The 16,531-nt window shown below is 41.2% G+C and overlaps 1 protein-coding gene across 1 annotated transcript in view; it reads left to right on the top strand.

The window, feature by feature from the left end:
• ANO3 (anoctamin 3) overlaps positions 1 to 16,271 on the top strand; it is a 522,514-nt gene extending 506,243 nt beyond the window's left edge. The window contains exons 21-27 of the mRNA XM_068261501.1: positions 1,087 to 1,184; positions 5,943 to 6,088; positions 7,194 to 7,346; positions 9,712 to 9,859; positions 9,966 to 10,046; positions 11,608 to 11,713; positions 16,014 to 16,271. Coding sequence (XP_068117602.1) covers positions 1,087 to 1,184; positions 5,943 to 6,088; positions 7,194 to 7,346; positions 9,712 to 9,859; positions 9,966 to 10,046; positions 11,608 to 11,713; positions 16,014 to 16,196 — 915 coding nt within the window. The 3' untranslated portion in view covers positions 16,197 to 16,271. The remainder of the gene's footprint in view (positions 1 to 1,086; positions 1,185 to 5,942; positions 6,089 to 7,193; positions 7,347 to 9,711; positions 9,860 to 9,965; positions 10,047 to 11,607; positions 11,714 to 16,013) is intronic.
• The last annotated feature ends 260 nt before the right edge of the window (positions 16,272 to 16,531 follow it).

Below are 16,531 nucleotides of genomic sequence, written 5' to 3'. Positions count from 1 at the left end.
TTTTTTTGTGTGTTCTGTTTTTTATTTTCATAAAATTTTGACATTCAGCAAGTTAAAAAAATATTAGAAGATAATTTTTTTGTATAAAACGCATGTAAAATGCAAAAGCTAAGCAAATGGCGTCCAAAGACACAGAAGACAGGTGAATAGATCTTGAACGGAGGGGGAAAACAGCCTAGTGACAGTAGACACTGTTTATTATCATTTTCAATTTGTTTTACGTGTTCCCGCTATTCACCTTAACCACTAGCTGCCCGCTTCACGCCGATGGGTGAGGCGGCAGCCCCAAGACCGTCTAACGCCGATCAGTACAAGGTCCTGTGGGCGTGTTCTGCAAGAGATTGTGCGCTGCAATGCGCGTATATATCCGCTTGAATGGTGATCGCTGCTAGGAGACTGTTAGACGGCAAAACCACAGTCTATTTACATAGTAGAGCGCTGCGATCTATGGCAGCGTTGTGGCACGGCAGTCCCCCTGGGACGCACAAGAGCAATCAGCTCTCATTGACTGAAGCCTATGACAGCTGATCACTGTCACAGGCTGGCTAGGGGAGAGAGGGAGGGGGGGAAAAAAATATACAAATAAATCACAATATTTATAAAAAAAAAATTTGTAAAAAAAAATAAACATCCTGGGAGCGATTACAGCCCACCAACAGAAATCTCTGTTAGTGGGCAGAAAAGGGGGGGAGGAAGCACTTGGGTTCTGAGTTGTACAGCCCTGCAGCGAGCCCTTAAAGCTGCAGTGCCCTAATTAGTGAGAAATGGCCTGGTCATTAGGGAGGTTTAAGCCCGGGGTCCTTAAGTGGTTAACATACGTAGCAAGTTTGGAGATCATAGCATGTATGGGAGCTTTGCTATTAACTATTAAAAACAGCACAAAATTATGCGTAACTACACAAAATTACCAATAGATTAATCAAAATCCATTGAATTTCCTAATTGTAATTACATTTACTTGTGGTCATAATTGAGAAATCGTAATTAGCAGATTACTATTATCATTAGCGATTACGCGAGCATGGACTTGTTTTACTGAGAGTGAAGGTGGTACTAACAACTTTTAAATGTTATATTTATTCTTAGTGTCACCCAAGTGGCTGCCTTATAGATCTCTGTTTACAGATGGGAGTCATTATGGTGTTAAAACAAATGTGGAATAACTTCATGGAATTAGGATATCCGTAAGTAATACATTTTCAGTTTTCTTATCCATGGTTTTAATTTTGTTTTGCAAAAGGGTCTATGAAGGATAACAGAAAAAAAAGACTCATTGATGATGTTTATCTTTTTATAGTCAACATTTCTTGTGATTACTGTATGAGATATAGACCCAGTTTACTACAGGTTTCCTGTGCTGAAAAATATGTAATCTCACAAACCTGGCCTTATTTTATTAACCACTTAAAGTGGAATTACATTTTGAATTTCCTCTCTGCTCTAAAAGATTAGCCAGAGCATGATAACCTTTATTGCCCCCCCCCCCCCCCCCCCCCAAATCCTATATTTCAATTTATGGAGATCCTACAAAAAGATCTGAAGTTTGAAAAATGGTTTCACTTTGCAGTGAGCACTGAATGGGTTAAGCCTCAGTGTTTACTGTCAGGGGCTTATAAATCCCTGGGCCCCCCTGCAAAAAAAAATCCGGGCCCGCACAGGGACTTTTGAGGGGCAGGAGGGGTCGCAGCATAAGAGGAGAGTGTGGCAGATCGGTGGGGAGGGGGGAAATTTCCCCCCCCCCTCCCTCACCTCAGGCTCTCCTCTCAGCGCTTCCCCTCTTGCAATCATTGGTGGTGTTCGTGGCAGCAGGGGCGGTGGCGGCAGGATGACTCAATACCTCCTTCTCGCTGGAGGACTTCCGTTCTTTAAGTGCTTTATGCAACTTCCTGTGTAAACCGGAAGTTGCACTTAGAGAACGGAAGTCCTCTAGTGAGAAGGAGGTAATGAGTCGTCCTGCCGCCACCACCGCTGCCCCCAATGATTGCAGGAGTGGGAGCGCTGAGAGGAGAGTCTGAGGTGAGGGGGGGGGGGATTTCCTCCCTCCCCACCGATCTGCCACACTCTCCTCTTATGCTGCAACCCCTCCTGCCCCCAAAAGTCCCTGAGCGGGCCCTGGGGGGCCCCGGGCCCTCCTGCGACAGCAGGGGTCACATCCCCTATTGTTACGCCAGTGTTTACTGTACAGGCCATGGCAATGCTCCTGCAGTCTATTCACAGTTTCTTACAAAACTTAATTAGACACGTTGAGCTAGCTAAACAAACACATAATGGCAGAGCAATATTTGAGCAACTATATGTGGAGGAAAGACTTTTTATTGTGTGCTGTGCAATCCTTTAGAATTTAGTAAAAGGGGTCATTTGTGACCCCTTAACTACAGTATTTACCACAAATGGTAAAATAAAAATGTTATTGTCATCAAACACACATACTTGGCTGCTATTTAAAGTGGACCTGAACTCATAGGTCCTCTCTGCTCTAAAAGATACACAACAGCGTAATGACCTTTAAACAAAAAACATTTCTTTGTTACAGCTGATACAAATCTTAAAATAAATCTGCACTGTTTCTACTTCCTGATTCAGGGAAGCAGACATATTGTTAACATTCAGTGCTTTCAAATGGGCATATCTGCCATCTCGGCTGCCAAATGACACAGGGAGAGATCAGATAACAACTTGTGATTATACACAAATGAGGGGGAATTAGACAGGCTAAACTCTCTACATACATACATGTTGCATTTCTCTCTGTTTTTCTTCTGTCCTGTGCAAGAGTTTAGGTCCACTTTAAAGCATCATAAATCATCACTATTTTCCAGTTATTCTTTTTTTTCTGTGTTTCTGCTTTTCTGTAACAGTTTGCTTCACTGAAGAGCCAGAACTAATTGACCAGGGTTGAATATAATTCACAGTTCCCACCAAAGCTTCACATTGGTCCAAACAAATGAAACTTGGTCTGCGAATTCAAATATACCCTGGCTTTAGTTGAGGTACTCTCAGGAATGCACAAATGAAAACTGGAAGTCAAGTTTTAGGATCTCATCTCAGGTAGACATAGACAGCCTCTAAAAGCGCCTTCTAGCCTGACTTAAACTCTGGAAAGCCCAAAGCTAGATAACTGAACAAAAAAGCCACTTCTGGCAGATTAGACATCACTTCTTGAACATTTAGAGAATGAATATGTAGATTATCACAACATTGTTTTTGAAAATTGTTCTTTTAGCCATGTGACCACTACAGGTGGTGTTCCCCTTATGGACCAGAGCAATTTTCACATTTCAGTGCTCCTCCCATTCAATTGCTAATAACTTTATAACTACTTATAACTACTTATCACAACAAAATGATCTATATCTATATCTTTTTTGCCACCAATTAGGCTTTCTTTGAGTGGTACTTTTTGCTAAGAATTATTTTATTTTATATGCATTTTAACAGGAACAATAATAAAAAAAATAAACAAATGTGATATTTCTCAGTTTTTAGCCATTAGTTTTAAAATAAAACATTCTACTGTGGATAAAACCCCCACATTTTATTTGCCCATTATCCTGGCTATTGCAAGGTTTAAGTGATATCCCTAGTACAATGCATGGAGACAATATTTTATCTGGAAATAAAGGTGTATTTTTTATAGTTTTCTTTGTTTATACTATACCACTAATTACAAGCCCTTATTGGCAAAAATAACAGTAATATACCCCCATGACATACATATTAAAAAAGCTGAGTCCCTAAGGTAACTATTTATGTATTTTTTTTTCCAATGTCACTTTTTTTAATTTCATTGTGTTTTATTTTGGTAATTAAAATTAAAAAACGAGGAACACGCGCTGATATCAAAATGATCAATTTAATCTATACATTTCTCTAGATATACACATAAAATTTCATAAAACTCACTCTTAAAAAGAACACTCGTGTTCCACAATCAATTCAACAGCACACCATACACTTCTCAGAGGTAGCAAACGCTGATATAACCTGTGCAGATGGAGACTACACCCACACTTTACTTTACTCATTGGCAATTCTCATTAGCCTATAGTCTACAAAACCTATGTAACAAGTTTCAGTTCCAACAGCTATTTCAAAAGTAGATCGTGATATAAGATCCTACTCGAGAAAAAAATGTGCTGGTCAACCTTTTAATTTTGTCAGACTTCAATTCTGGAAAGTGCATAAGTCCGCTTTGATGGATTTGTCCCATACAACATAAAATAACAGTCACGTTTGAGAGCACCTTCTTAAAACTTAGTTTCGCAGCAAACTACATTCGCTTAGGGTACCTCTAGATCATAGAAGCTCCTCTCCCGGATTTTCAAGCTGTACACTCGGCCGGGTGCTTCAGAGCTTCTTTCTCCGGTCAGCTCTCGGCGTTGCTCAGTTGCCTACGTCACTTCCTGCTGGCAAGTCCAGTGTGATGCCCGCTGTCTGTCCCAGCACGCCGAGAGCGGTTTCTTCGGGTGACGTCACCTTAAAGTCCTGACGAAGGCTAATGAATTTTAGCTGAAACGCGTAGAGGTTCTCTTGAAATTGAATAAGTTGTTTCTGAAGTATCTAGGAGCCAGGTTGGCCGCAATAGCGCTAAAGCGACCATTTCCATAACAAAGGCCCTATTACTTTAAGGTGACGTCACCCGAAGAAACTGCTCTCGGCGTGCTGGGACAGACATCGGGAGTCACACTGGACTTGCCAGCAGGAAGTGACGTAGGCAACTGAGCAATGCTGAGAGCTGACCGGAGAAAGAAAGAAAATCCGGGAGAGGAGCCTCTATGATCTAGAGGTACCCTAAGCGAATGTAGTTTGCTGCGAAACTAAGTTTTAAGAAGGTGCTCTCAAATGTGACTGTTATTTTATGTTGTATGGGACAAATCCATCAAAGCGGACTTATGCACTTTCCGGTCTGACAAAATCAAAAGGTTGACCAACACATTTTTTTCTCGAGTAGGATCATATATCACGATCTACTTTTGAAATAGCTGTTGGAACTGAAACTTGTTACATAGGTTTTGTAGACTATAGGCTAATGAGAATTGCCAATGAGTAAAGTAAAGTGTGGGTGTAGTCTCCATCTGCACAGGTTATATCAGCGTTTGCTACCTCTGAGAAGTGTATGGTGTGCTGTTGGATTGATTGTGGAACACGAGTGTTCTTTTTAAGAGTGTGTTTTATGAAATTTTATGTGTATATCTAGAGAAATTTATAGATTAAATTGATCATTTTGATATCAGCGCGTGTTCCTCGTTTTTTAATTTTACTTCCTAAATTTTGAGGGTTTTGGGATTCCCCCTTTTTGGAACGTGCAGCTTAGTGGACTTAGTTTCCTTAGCGCCAACTTCTGTTGATATAACCTATTATTTTGGTAATTATTGGAGGGGGAGAGGCAAGGGGTTAATTAATGGGTTATTTTATTTATTTTGTATTTAATATTATGTATGTAGGTGTAATTGTATTATTTAGCACTGTGAACAGTACACAGGAAATGCTTTATGTGGGGTTTTACTTTCATTTTGTGAACGACCACTGGCATCTCATTGATGATGAAGGCACTCTGATCAGTGAATGGGAATATGCGTTCCCATGCACCGATCAGTCTACTAACAGACGGCGGCGTGGACGCACAGCAGCAATTGCTGTGAGGTACATATATCTATGCCCCTGGAGATAAGATGAAGTCTCCGGAGGTGTAGATATACTGTATGAATCTGCAGAACTGGTTCAATGGAAGCAGAAATAATCTTGCACATGATGGGGAAACTAAGCAGAGCAGATCAGCATTGCGTTATAATTGAAACAAGTAAAGGCAATGAACACTCTTTTTTTATTTCCTATGGAATAGAGCAAACTGTACACGTTAAGCATTATAACAGGTAACATACAGGAAGACATATAAAGGAGGAACCATGTGAGCTAACATATGTCATTGTCCTTTGAAACAGATTATTACAAAACTGGTGGTCACGAAGGAAAATAAAGAAAGGTGGACATACTGTAGAACACAAAATTACATTACCCCAGTGGGAAAAGGACTGGAACCTGCAGCCAATGAATGCTCATGGACTCATGGAGGAGTACTTAGAAATGGGTAAATGCAATGTTAATAAACACACGCAAAATGAAAGCTACATTCTATGGAAAAAATTCCTCCCTGAGTCATGCTCAATCTTCCATGAGGAGGAGGACATTTCAGTAGACAGACTATAATTGCTCTGTGAGAACAAAAATTTAGAACATATTCTGACTTAATCAAGCAATGATTATCGATTCAGTGAGAAGTCTAATGATCATCTAATCTGTTTCACCCTCAGTGGGTCTCTCATGTGGGACAAGCATATAGAGACTAGTGAAGTAGAGGGACATCACACTAGCATGCTTGTACCATACTTATTAGCAAATGTAGATGTAGGATAAGGATATCAGCCAAAATATTATAGCTGTAAATAGTATCTAGATTCTCCAGCAATAGCTATAAATGGTACACAAATCCATGAAGCATGAATATACAGTAGTTGTCTAGAAGAAATTCTTCCTTTCCTATTTTTGTTTAGTTAAACCATGAAAACAAATCAGAAATGGCAGCTCCAACATTCTTCCGAATAGGTCAATTTTAGAATCTTATTTGCCGCTATAATTGAAAGCAATTGCTGGTGATGCAATTAGAAAGATTAAATATATACTAGGGAATTAGGTCCATTTAAAAAACGGGCGCTAGAATGCGCATGTCGCAAGTGCAGCACATTCACCCGAAAGTGCAGCCCCTCCTCCTGTACACACAGCCTTGTTCACGTCTATCCGTGCACGTGGCAATGGCTGAGGCTTCGCACCTGTGCAATCCACAGCTGACATGGGCACAGACCAAGGACACAGGTACTGAGGGCTTTTATTAAGTAGGATATACTGTATATTATATGTTGGTAAGACTCTGGCAGGGCCCTCCTCCCTAGTGTTTCCAGCTTGATTATGCAATCTTACTGTCAGTCACCCCTCTTGTGGACTTGAACAGTCCCTATTTTGACCTATGACACTGTACGGTTATCAAATCATTTGCATGATCTTGTTTTGTTGTGAGTTTCCTGTATGTCCTACCTTGTATGTTAACCCATTTATCTATTGTGCAGCACTGCGTAATATGTTGGTGCTTTTTAAATACAATAAATAATAATAATAATAATTGTTTTTTCTCTATTCAGTTATACAGTTTGGATTCACCACCATCTTTGTTGCGGCTTTCCCCTTGGCTCCACTCTTGGCATTGCTAAACAACATCATTGAAATAAGACTGGATGCGTACAAGTTTGTCACACAGTGGAGAAGACCTATGCCAGCTCGTGCCACTGACATAGGCAAGTGCATCTTCTTTCTGATATTCTACCAAAGTAACATCTGGCTGTGGGTAGCAAACGGAGATTCACTATGTCCTTGGACCCACTTGCAGTACTTGCTGATCCTCGATGATCGGCAAAGCACTGCAACAGTGGAACCCTATGGAGGTGGTTCCACTTGCAGCATTGCATACAGCATTTTGGAAGCAATCCCGGAGTGATCCCATCAGTGGCTGTAGAGCCAAATCGTGATTGCTGTAGGAATGGCAGTCAAAATCACAGATTTCTTCAATTTTGGAAATCTGTTACAAAGAGCCACCAGTGGGTTCCTGGCCTACTACTGCTATTAGAATTCTACGATAATCCTTTGTTGCTATGATATTTGCTTGTTGCCATCTGTTCATATGTTGCGTGACCGATGTTCATGTACATTTTGCTATTGTAAATATCTGTATAGTTAGTCAATTAGAGGGGTTCTGGAATTTGTGGTGCTCATCAAGACCTTGTGATCATGAGTAACTTGTGATCAAGAGCTGTTTTTTTGTGATCACGAGTTCGTGATCAGCATCCGTGATTGGTTCTCAATCATAAATGCCGATCACGAATGCACACATTACCCGAGTTACTCGGGATCACGAGTCGGTATTCCTGATTAAAAACCCACCGACTTTAGTAGTTATTAGCAAATCCCCCTTGCATGCTAGAAACACCAAATTTGCAGATTTTTAGACCTTATCGTTTTTGAGAAAATCGATTTTAAAGTATACATTTAAATGTGGTAAATGATGAATGTTAATGTAGCAAACCTAACGGTAGTGTAAATTTACATATATCATAAGAAAGAGCAATGAATTTCATGACAGGATTTCCAGGGGTATGGACCCCCTGGAAACCCCTCCGGAGCCGCATCGCTTTAGCCAGGGATCACTATACAGCCTCATCATGGCTGTATAAATATCCCTGACATCTTTATCTATTTTTACATTTTTTTTTATGTACAGAGGGTGGAATTTTTTTTTTTTTAAATGACGTGGGGTCCACCCTCCCAAGCATCTTTAGCCCCTTGTCTCCCGCTGGGATAGCCAGAATGCAGAGCCCTGGCCGAGTGGGGCTTCACACCCTGAGCTATACCAGCCCGCATGATCCATGGTATGGGTGGGCTTCGGGAAAGAGGGGCGACCAAGCCTTCCTCTCCCTCCCATGGATTGGACAAGGGGCTCTTCCCCACCTCCAGTGCCCCAGGAGGAGGTGGGGGGCGATGACTCCCGGGGGGTTGTTCAAGGTGGCATCTGGGAGTCCCCTTTAAGAAGGGGACTCCAGATGCCCGCCCCCCTCCCAGGAGAAATGAATATAGGGGTACAAAATACCCCTTACCCATTTCCACAAAGGGTTAAATGAAATAAAAACACAGCAATGAAAAAGTCCTTTTCTGAAGACCCTACTTGGGAGGTCAAAAGGAGGGTCAACCAGATCATTCAATAAGAGAGAATGAATTGATTGATAAACAAACAGTAAAGTACATGCATTGAGGCCCAGAGGTCTGTAGCTGTGACCCTGTGTAACTGTGAATATATATGTGTAAAAAATGGTTACCGTTTATGGGGAGGATAATTGAATAATTACAAGTAGTAACATACAGTACATGTGCTGACCATGACAGGTACTTCTTTCAGGGGTAGACATTCAAGTGTAGTTCTCCTGTTTTGGATTTGTGTTTCACAGAGTTAATGGGGCAAGGGTGTGATGCCATACACTGACTTATGTATTTAAAGTGTACCTGGGATGGTGAAATAAAAAGATTTCATACTTACCCAGGGTTTCTTCAAGCCCTGTAAGCACCAATGTGTCCCTCGACGTCCTCCCGAGTGTCTCTGTTTGGCTGCAATCACTCCCGGTAATCTGGCTCAGTCGCGCCAGTTGGCTCTTCTGTTCATTTGCGGAGTGGCCGCACGTACGCAGAAAAGCTGACTTGTTGCAACTGAGCCAGATTACCGGGACTGATTGCGGGCAAACAGAGGCACTCTGGAAGATGGCAAGGGACGCATTGGTACCCATGGGGCTGGAGGAAGCCCTGGGTAAGTATAAAATCTTTTTATTTTGCCATCTCTGTTTTTTTTTAAGGCTTGGCAATTAAAGGGTAGGTGCACCAGATGAAGAGCTCTGCCCAAAACTAGTTGTATGTATTCCCTGACATACTCAATGGAGGAAAGTTGCTTTACCCTCTGTGTGCTGTTTCCTTTTTGCAATTTGTTCATTGTGTTGCAGGGGGTGGTGCCCCTGCGGAGACTTGTGCACTGGTTATACTGTCTGTGACTGAGTCCAGTTCCAGTGTGCAAGAGGTGGGTAGTCGCTTGTGTTTGAATTAATCTGTTGTATCTCTTTCTAGGTATCTGGTATGGAATTCTGGAAGGAATTGGGGTTCTGGCTGTCATCACCAATGCCTTTGTTATTGCTATAACTTCTGACTATATCCCTCGTTTTGTATATGCATTCAAATACGGACCCTGCCAGGATGAAGGATATCGACATGAGAAGTATTGATTGTTTATGAGTAATTTTTTACTTTAAATGATCTAGGAATAACAACTGATATAAATTAAGAAGCAAGGTCCAAATCTGCTTTATGCTCTTGTTTTTCAGATGTCTCAGTGGCTATGTCAATAGCAGTCTATCAGTGTTTGATCTAAGCGAGCTTGGAGAGGGATATGCTGGTTACTGCAGGTATATGCTGAGCTACTTTCAAATAGAAAAAATGATCTTCCTCCTCTAGATGCAGTTTACCTTTTCTGCCTTTACAGAAAACTTTATTAATGTTCTATGTGTCAGTGGAACTTCACACCAGGTACTTGATGGTGCCCAAAATTAATAGTAATTAATTAAAATAGAAGGTAAGTAAAAATGTATCTCATGAATTACTTTGTTTTAGAAACTGGTCATTTTCAAGGCTTTATGTTTGGAACTTTGTGGTACCCCATACCGCTATGGTAGCCATGCAGCTCTAAAAGGAACCCCAAGCACAATGGCTACAGCAAAGTGAAGACTTTGTGGAGTTTCCAGTCTCCCATCAGAAGCCTCCTTAGATGGTGGAACAAGGAAACACCAACTAGATTACGACTGGGGTAACCCAGGGCTGAGCAAAACTAGAACTGGTGCCTTGCGGGGGAAGTTGTATTCCAAACGTTAAGACCCTCTGAGAGAAAAAGTGTGTCTGTAGGTGGCAGCCACACCACCAGGATCAAGTGCTGAAGGCTCACACACCTTAAAAAAGATTATTACTGAAACTAAAGGTTTTATTTGCACTTTAATGTGTTTCATGGATCTTGCCCACTTTCTCAGGTAGTATGCCTATTAAGCTGTCCCTCACTTGAGTATGAAAACTTCATTGAATTTAAAGGAGCAGCCAAACAGGCAAAACCCCTGAGGAAGTGGTCAGGACCTGGATAGTGTACAGGTAAGGCTGTTTCCTTTGATGTGGCATTTGAGCCTTTGACAAGGGTTCAAATCCCTGGCTCAAGTCAGTACATAACACAGTAAGGAGACTTTGGGCAAGGCTCCCTAATGATCCTGGTTGCCTGTGGAGTGAGCCCTAAGTAGCTGCAGCCCTAAAGGGCTTTGAGTCCATGAGGAAAAAAGGGCAATATAAATGTGTCTTGTTTAGTGCCAACAGTGATAAAACCTACAATTACCAATTTCTGATTATGATGAATTTATGAGATATGTTTTTACTTTACTTCTATTTTTTATAATTTGATTAATTATGTGGATCCTGAATATGAGTACATAGGCATTATAAGCTGGTTATGGTTTGTAGTTGTGTTTACACATCAAATTTCTCAATTACGGTCACACATAATTACAATTTGGAAAGTAAATGGATTTTGAATAATCCCTTAATAATTTTGCATAATAACATAAAAACAGTTTTTTAATACTTGTAAAATATTTTTCTGTGCAAAAATTTAATTTTACCGAGTTTAAAATCCATTTTCTTTTGAATTTTAAATGAGATTTTCTCAAAAACGACAAGGTCTTTTTTTTTTTTTTTAAATGTTGCCTTGCTTTGGGGCACTGCTATTATTTGCCAAGGTTAGCATGAAACGACGCAAAGTTATGCATAATTGCAAAATTACAGTTACAAACTAAACGAATAATGTTTTTTTTTTCCCTGAAATTTTGCAACATGATTTTGCATCGTAATTGGCAATTACAATGTAAATTACGATTATGCAAAATTTGTGCTTCTCACTAGTTACGGCATAAACCATTTTGATCTGTATTTTAGATATCGAGATTATCGGGCTCCTCCTTGGAGTTCCAATCCATATGAGTTTACCCTGCAATTCTGGCATGTTCTGGCTGCTCGATTAGCTTTTATCATTGTGTTTGAGGTATGTGTTTTGCTTTTCTGAACAAATGTATGAATCCATGTTTTATTTCATCAGTTTAGTGACTATCAGAAGATTAAGAAAATAATCATATTATAGAGTGAGAAATATATAAGCTGAAACGTGTGCTTGCAGCGGGATAGAGTACAAGGATGTAACTAGAAATCATGGGACTACCCAACAAACTTGTGACCGGTCCACCTCACCCCCCCCCCCCCCTTCCCCCCAATTCATAGCAAGTGTTGACACAAAAACCCCTGATCTAGAAAATGAACCCCTGCAATGGAGGTAGGGTAAGTAGTTACCCCATTCCTACCTACCAGTGTTGGTATTCAAATTTGGAATCCTGCATTTGGAAACCTGAATGATGCTGAACACCACACTTCAGCACCTAAGCTGGTAGACGTGGAGTCACACGAAGAGAGAAGAAGAAAGCATTTGAGTCACATGAAGCATAACCAGTGACCTCCCTGTGAGCTTGTCCCCTAGCTTGTGTGCTAAATTGTTGTTATTGGCATAATTCGGGCTTCCAAATGCAAGATCCAGAATTTGAACACCAACAGTACTCCCTACAGCCAAAAGCCTTCCTGCGGGAGCTGCTCCCCTTTTAGAGACTCCTCTGCTGGACTTAGTAAGATACATCCAAAGTGGAGATCTCTGATCATTCAAGCGTACATCAAAAAAGGGCGTCGGGAAAAAAGGGCGCGTGGTGTAAACGATAAGCAGTATTATCGTTTGTAAAAAATATTTTGTAGAATTTCGTTTACAAATAGTGTTTTATGAATTTATAAATCATTAAATAATGTGTATGGGAATGGCAATTCTTAAAGGGACTCCGAGCTCAGAAAAAAAAGGAAAGTTGTACTCACCAGGGGCTTTTTCCAGCCTAGTGCTGGTCGGGAGGTCCCACGCCGGCGTCCTGGCTCCTCTCCTTCTCCCCGCTCCGGAATGGCTGGCAGGCCGCAGCCCGGGCGACACTCTCCCGAGTGTCGGGCTGCTTCTTCCGCATATGACGCGGATTACGTCACACGCCGGCCGCCTTGCGTCATCACGGCGGCCGGCGTGAAAGTACTGCGCATGCGCGCTTTTTTCGCGCATGCGCAGTACTTTCACGCCGGCCGCCGTGATGACGCGAGGCGGCCGGCGTGTGACGTAATCCGCGTCATATGCGGAAGAAGCAGCCCGACACTCGGGAGAGTGTCGCCCGGGCTGCGGCCTGCCAGCCATTCCGGAGCGGGGAGAAGGAGAGGAGCCAGGACGCCGGCGTGGGACCTCCCGACCAGCACTGGGCTGGAAAAAGCCCCTGGTGAGTACAACTTTCCTTTTTTTTCTGAGCTCGGAGTCCCTTTAAAACGTTAATCTTCCCTGTTTCTAAACTGAAACTTATATTTACGTTTGTTAAAAACCCTCCCTGTACCTATCCTTAACCCCTAGACCCCCTGGTGGTGCCTAAGCCTAAGACCCCCCTGTTGGTGCCTAAACCTAAGACCCCCCTGGTGGTGCCTAAACCTAAGACCCCCCTGTTGGTGCCTAAACCTAAGACCCCCCTGGTGGTGACTAAACCTAAGACCCCCTATGGATAATAATGTTTTACAAACATTAATAAATAAAAAATGTAAATAAAAAAATGTAAATAATTTTTTTGGGTGGATAATAATGTTTTAGAAATGTTTTAGAAATAGTGATTTAGTATCTTTATAAACGTTATTCGTCACGGGCTCATTTTGTAAAGTTAAATCATCACAAGCACAGTTATAAAACCTTAAAAATCTCCGGGCGCCGTTTGTAAAACGTTAATATTCTCCGGCACCTTTTTTTTCCCATTAAACGATATCCTGGCGCCCATTAAACGATATTTATAATGGAAGTGAATGGGGCGCCCTTTTTGTCCACTTGTCTCATGCGCCCAAATCTCCTGCTTCCATCATTCAAAACTAACCTGGATTTATAAAAAGTAATTTACTATTATGTATTACGGGTGTGTGACAATCATCTGCGTTTTATCAGATCAACATGCAGATTCCAGGAAGGTTAGTGAGTTAATAGTGGCTAAGCAATTGCTTTCACATGCATGATTGCTTGGTGCCTTGTGAGGAGGTTTTATTAGAATTCTAGAACGTCCTAGACTTAATAAAAATAACTCTTGTGTCATGTGACTTTAAGGTGCATACACACGCACTACCACTGGCAACGACGGGTCCGCCGGACCCTCCCGCTGGGCGGACGTTCAGCCGACAGTAGTGCATGTGTATGTGCTGTCGGCGGACTGATAAGGCTGTTTCTGAATGATTCGCTCGGCGATACACACGTGCTACTATCAGCTAAAAGTCCCCCGGTGGGAGGGTCCAGCGGACCCGTCATTGCCGCTGGTAGTGCATGTGTACGCACCTTTAGTGATACAATATAGAGGATGAATGTATTCTACTAAAAGTCCCTTATAAGAAGAATTGATGAAGAACCATGCAGATTTATCAGGTGGTTGATTTGTAAGTCTCTAATGCTTGGTACATACCATGCAATTTCCCATCAGATAGATGAGTTGAAACAATTATTTCTGATCTGATTTCTAATAAATTTTGTGACTGATTTTCCTTTCACTTCTACACAAAATCAATCAGAAAAAGATCGGAAATCAGATTGGACCTCTTGGAGATAATCAATGTAACTCCTCTATCTGATAGGATATTGCATGGTGTGTTCCAGGCATAACAGGCTATCTGCAATCATCAGTGGCGTAGCTAAGGAGCTGTGGGCCCTGATGCAAATTTCGCAATGAGGCCCCCCATGCACTCTATACATAACAATTAATACGGCGCACCAAAACCTGCCAATGGCAACTACAGTGTCAGAGGTGCAAGAAGTGGATGGGGAACAGTCTGTTAATGATTACCACTATTCAAAGCATCTATAGAAATGACTATTATGAGAGCAGGACCAATAGAGAGCTAATACTGTAGTTCAGGGAGGGCCCTTTGGGGCCCCTCTGGCCCAAGGGCCCCGATGCGGTCGCAACCTCTGCACCCTCTATTGCTACGCCCCTGGCAATCATGTGAAATTGTCTACATTTGTTTTGTCAGTTGGCTAAGCCTGGAAGCATAGGTAAGATCACAACCTGCCAGTCAGAGAATTATAAATCAACCACCTGATCAAACTTATTACAGTACATTTCTCTGTGAATTATTCTGGAGAACTTTTGTGGAATACATTGATTAGCTCAATTGCAGGCATGCTAATTCAATAATATTTAAGCAATCTGTACTATATGTTCATATGAAACCAAGTGGAAACAGTAAACACGTTGGATAGAGACACTGAATATGGACTGGGGTCATTTAGGGATAGGGACAATAAATACTTTAGAGACAATAGAATGACCAGGCTTAGGCTCAGAGATGCTATGCATTGTTGACATGGCAAGAGCTGAAAAATGCCCTTGATACCAAAAATTTTCAATAGCAGCAGCAATGCTGTTTTAGCAATGTTGACATATAAAAACAACCCCCCCCCCCCCCCCTCTCTCCCTTTTTCAATAACTGAAAATTCTAGAGAGAAACATTAACACATTCTACAGTGGCTTTATGTAGATTTACTATATTCTGCTTTGTTTACTTGACTTAAAGCGGTCTAACACCCAGCATTACAACTTTGCTTTAAAAGATTGCTTACAGCTTAGAAACTATTATGCCAGATTTTTTTTAAGCAGAAATTCATTGAATGGGTTAAACATGACATTTTAGTTTTGCATTTAGCTAGAGATCCGCATCCGTGCTGAGGTTTAGTTACAAATGTATCTTTGTTTGGAATGCAAATAGACCTCTGAAAAGCCTGTCTGGGAAGCCCTCTGTGCTCTCTCAGAGAGGTGTTTGTTTATATACATTGTAAATAGATACATTTGTATCTAAACCTCAGCACGGAGGAGGATTTCTAGCTAAATGCAACACTAAAATGTCATGTTTAATCTATTCAGTGAATTTCTGCAAAAAAAAAAAAAAATCTGGCATAATAGTTTCTAAGCTGTAAGCAAAGTTGAAATGCTGGGTGTTAGACCACTTTAAGGAATGATCAATGAGATGCAAATAATTTCTCCTATTTTCCCTTACTTTCAGATTCCATGCAAATTATATGCAGCTTGGCATTAACCCAATCAGAATTACTTTCTGTCAGTTTTTATTGGTCCAAGGTCAAGCTGCATAACATTTATATGCAATTTGAATGTTAGGAGAAATTATTTGCATCTCAATGACCATCCCTACTTGATGTTGCATCTGTTTAAGTGATACCTTACTGTTATTTCATTTCCTAGCACCTTGTGTTTGGAATAAAGTCCTTCATTGCTTACCTCATCCCCGATATGCCAAAAGACCTCTGTGACCGGATGAGACGGGAGAAGTATCTAGTGCAGGAGATGATGTATGAAGCAGAGTTGGAGCACTTACAACGAGAGAGGAAAAAGAACGGGAGACACTATAATCATGAATGGCCTTAATTAACTTGCACTTACGGGAACAAAATGGCAGCCTAAAACAAAACAAACATGTCCAACTCCAAAAGAGTTTCTAAATATAATCCTGTACATATTATTATATACATATGTGTATACATTATGAAAATGAACATGTATGTATGTAATAATGCATGTATTCCACCTTCTTTAAAACTGGAACATATACAGAATTTGAATCATATCAGAAGGATCCAGTAACTGTTCAGTATTATCTGGACCAGAGCATTTCTGGACTCATGTGACCTCTGTCAGGTGCTGGCCACTGTAAAATGAGGTCTGTGATGGGGAGAGTGTTCACTGTCCAGTCTGATTACTCT

Source organism: Hyperolius riggenbachi, chromosome 11 (assembly GCF_040937935.1).
Source record: "Hyperolius riggenbachi isolate aHypRig1 chromosome 11, aHypRig1.pri, whole genome shotgun sequence".
In the NCBI taxonomy this organism is placed as follows: Eukaryota; Metazoa; Chordata; class Amphibia; order Anura; family Hyperoliidae; genus Hyperolius; species Hyperolius riggenbachi.
This window is presented reverse-complemented; position numbering and strand designations above follow the sequence as displayed.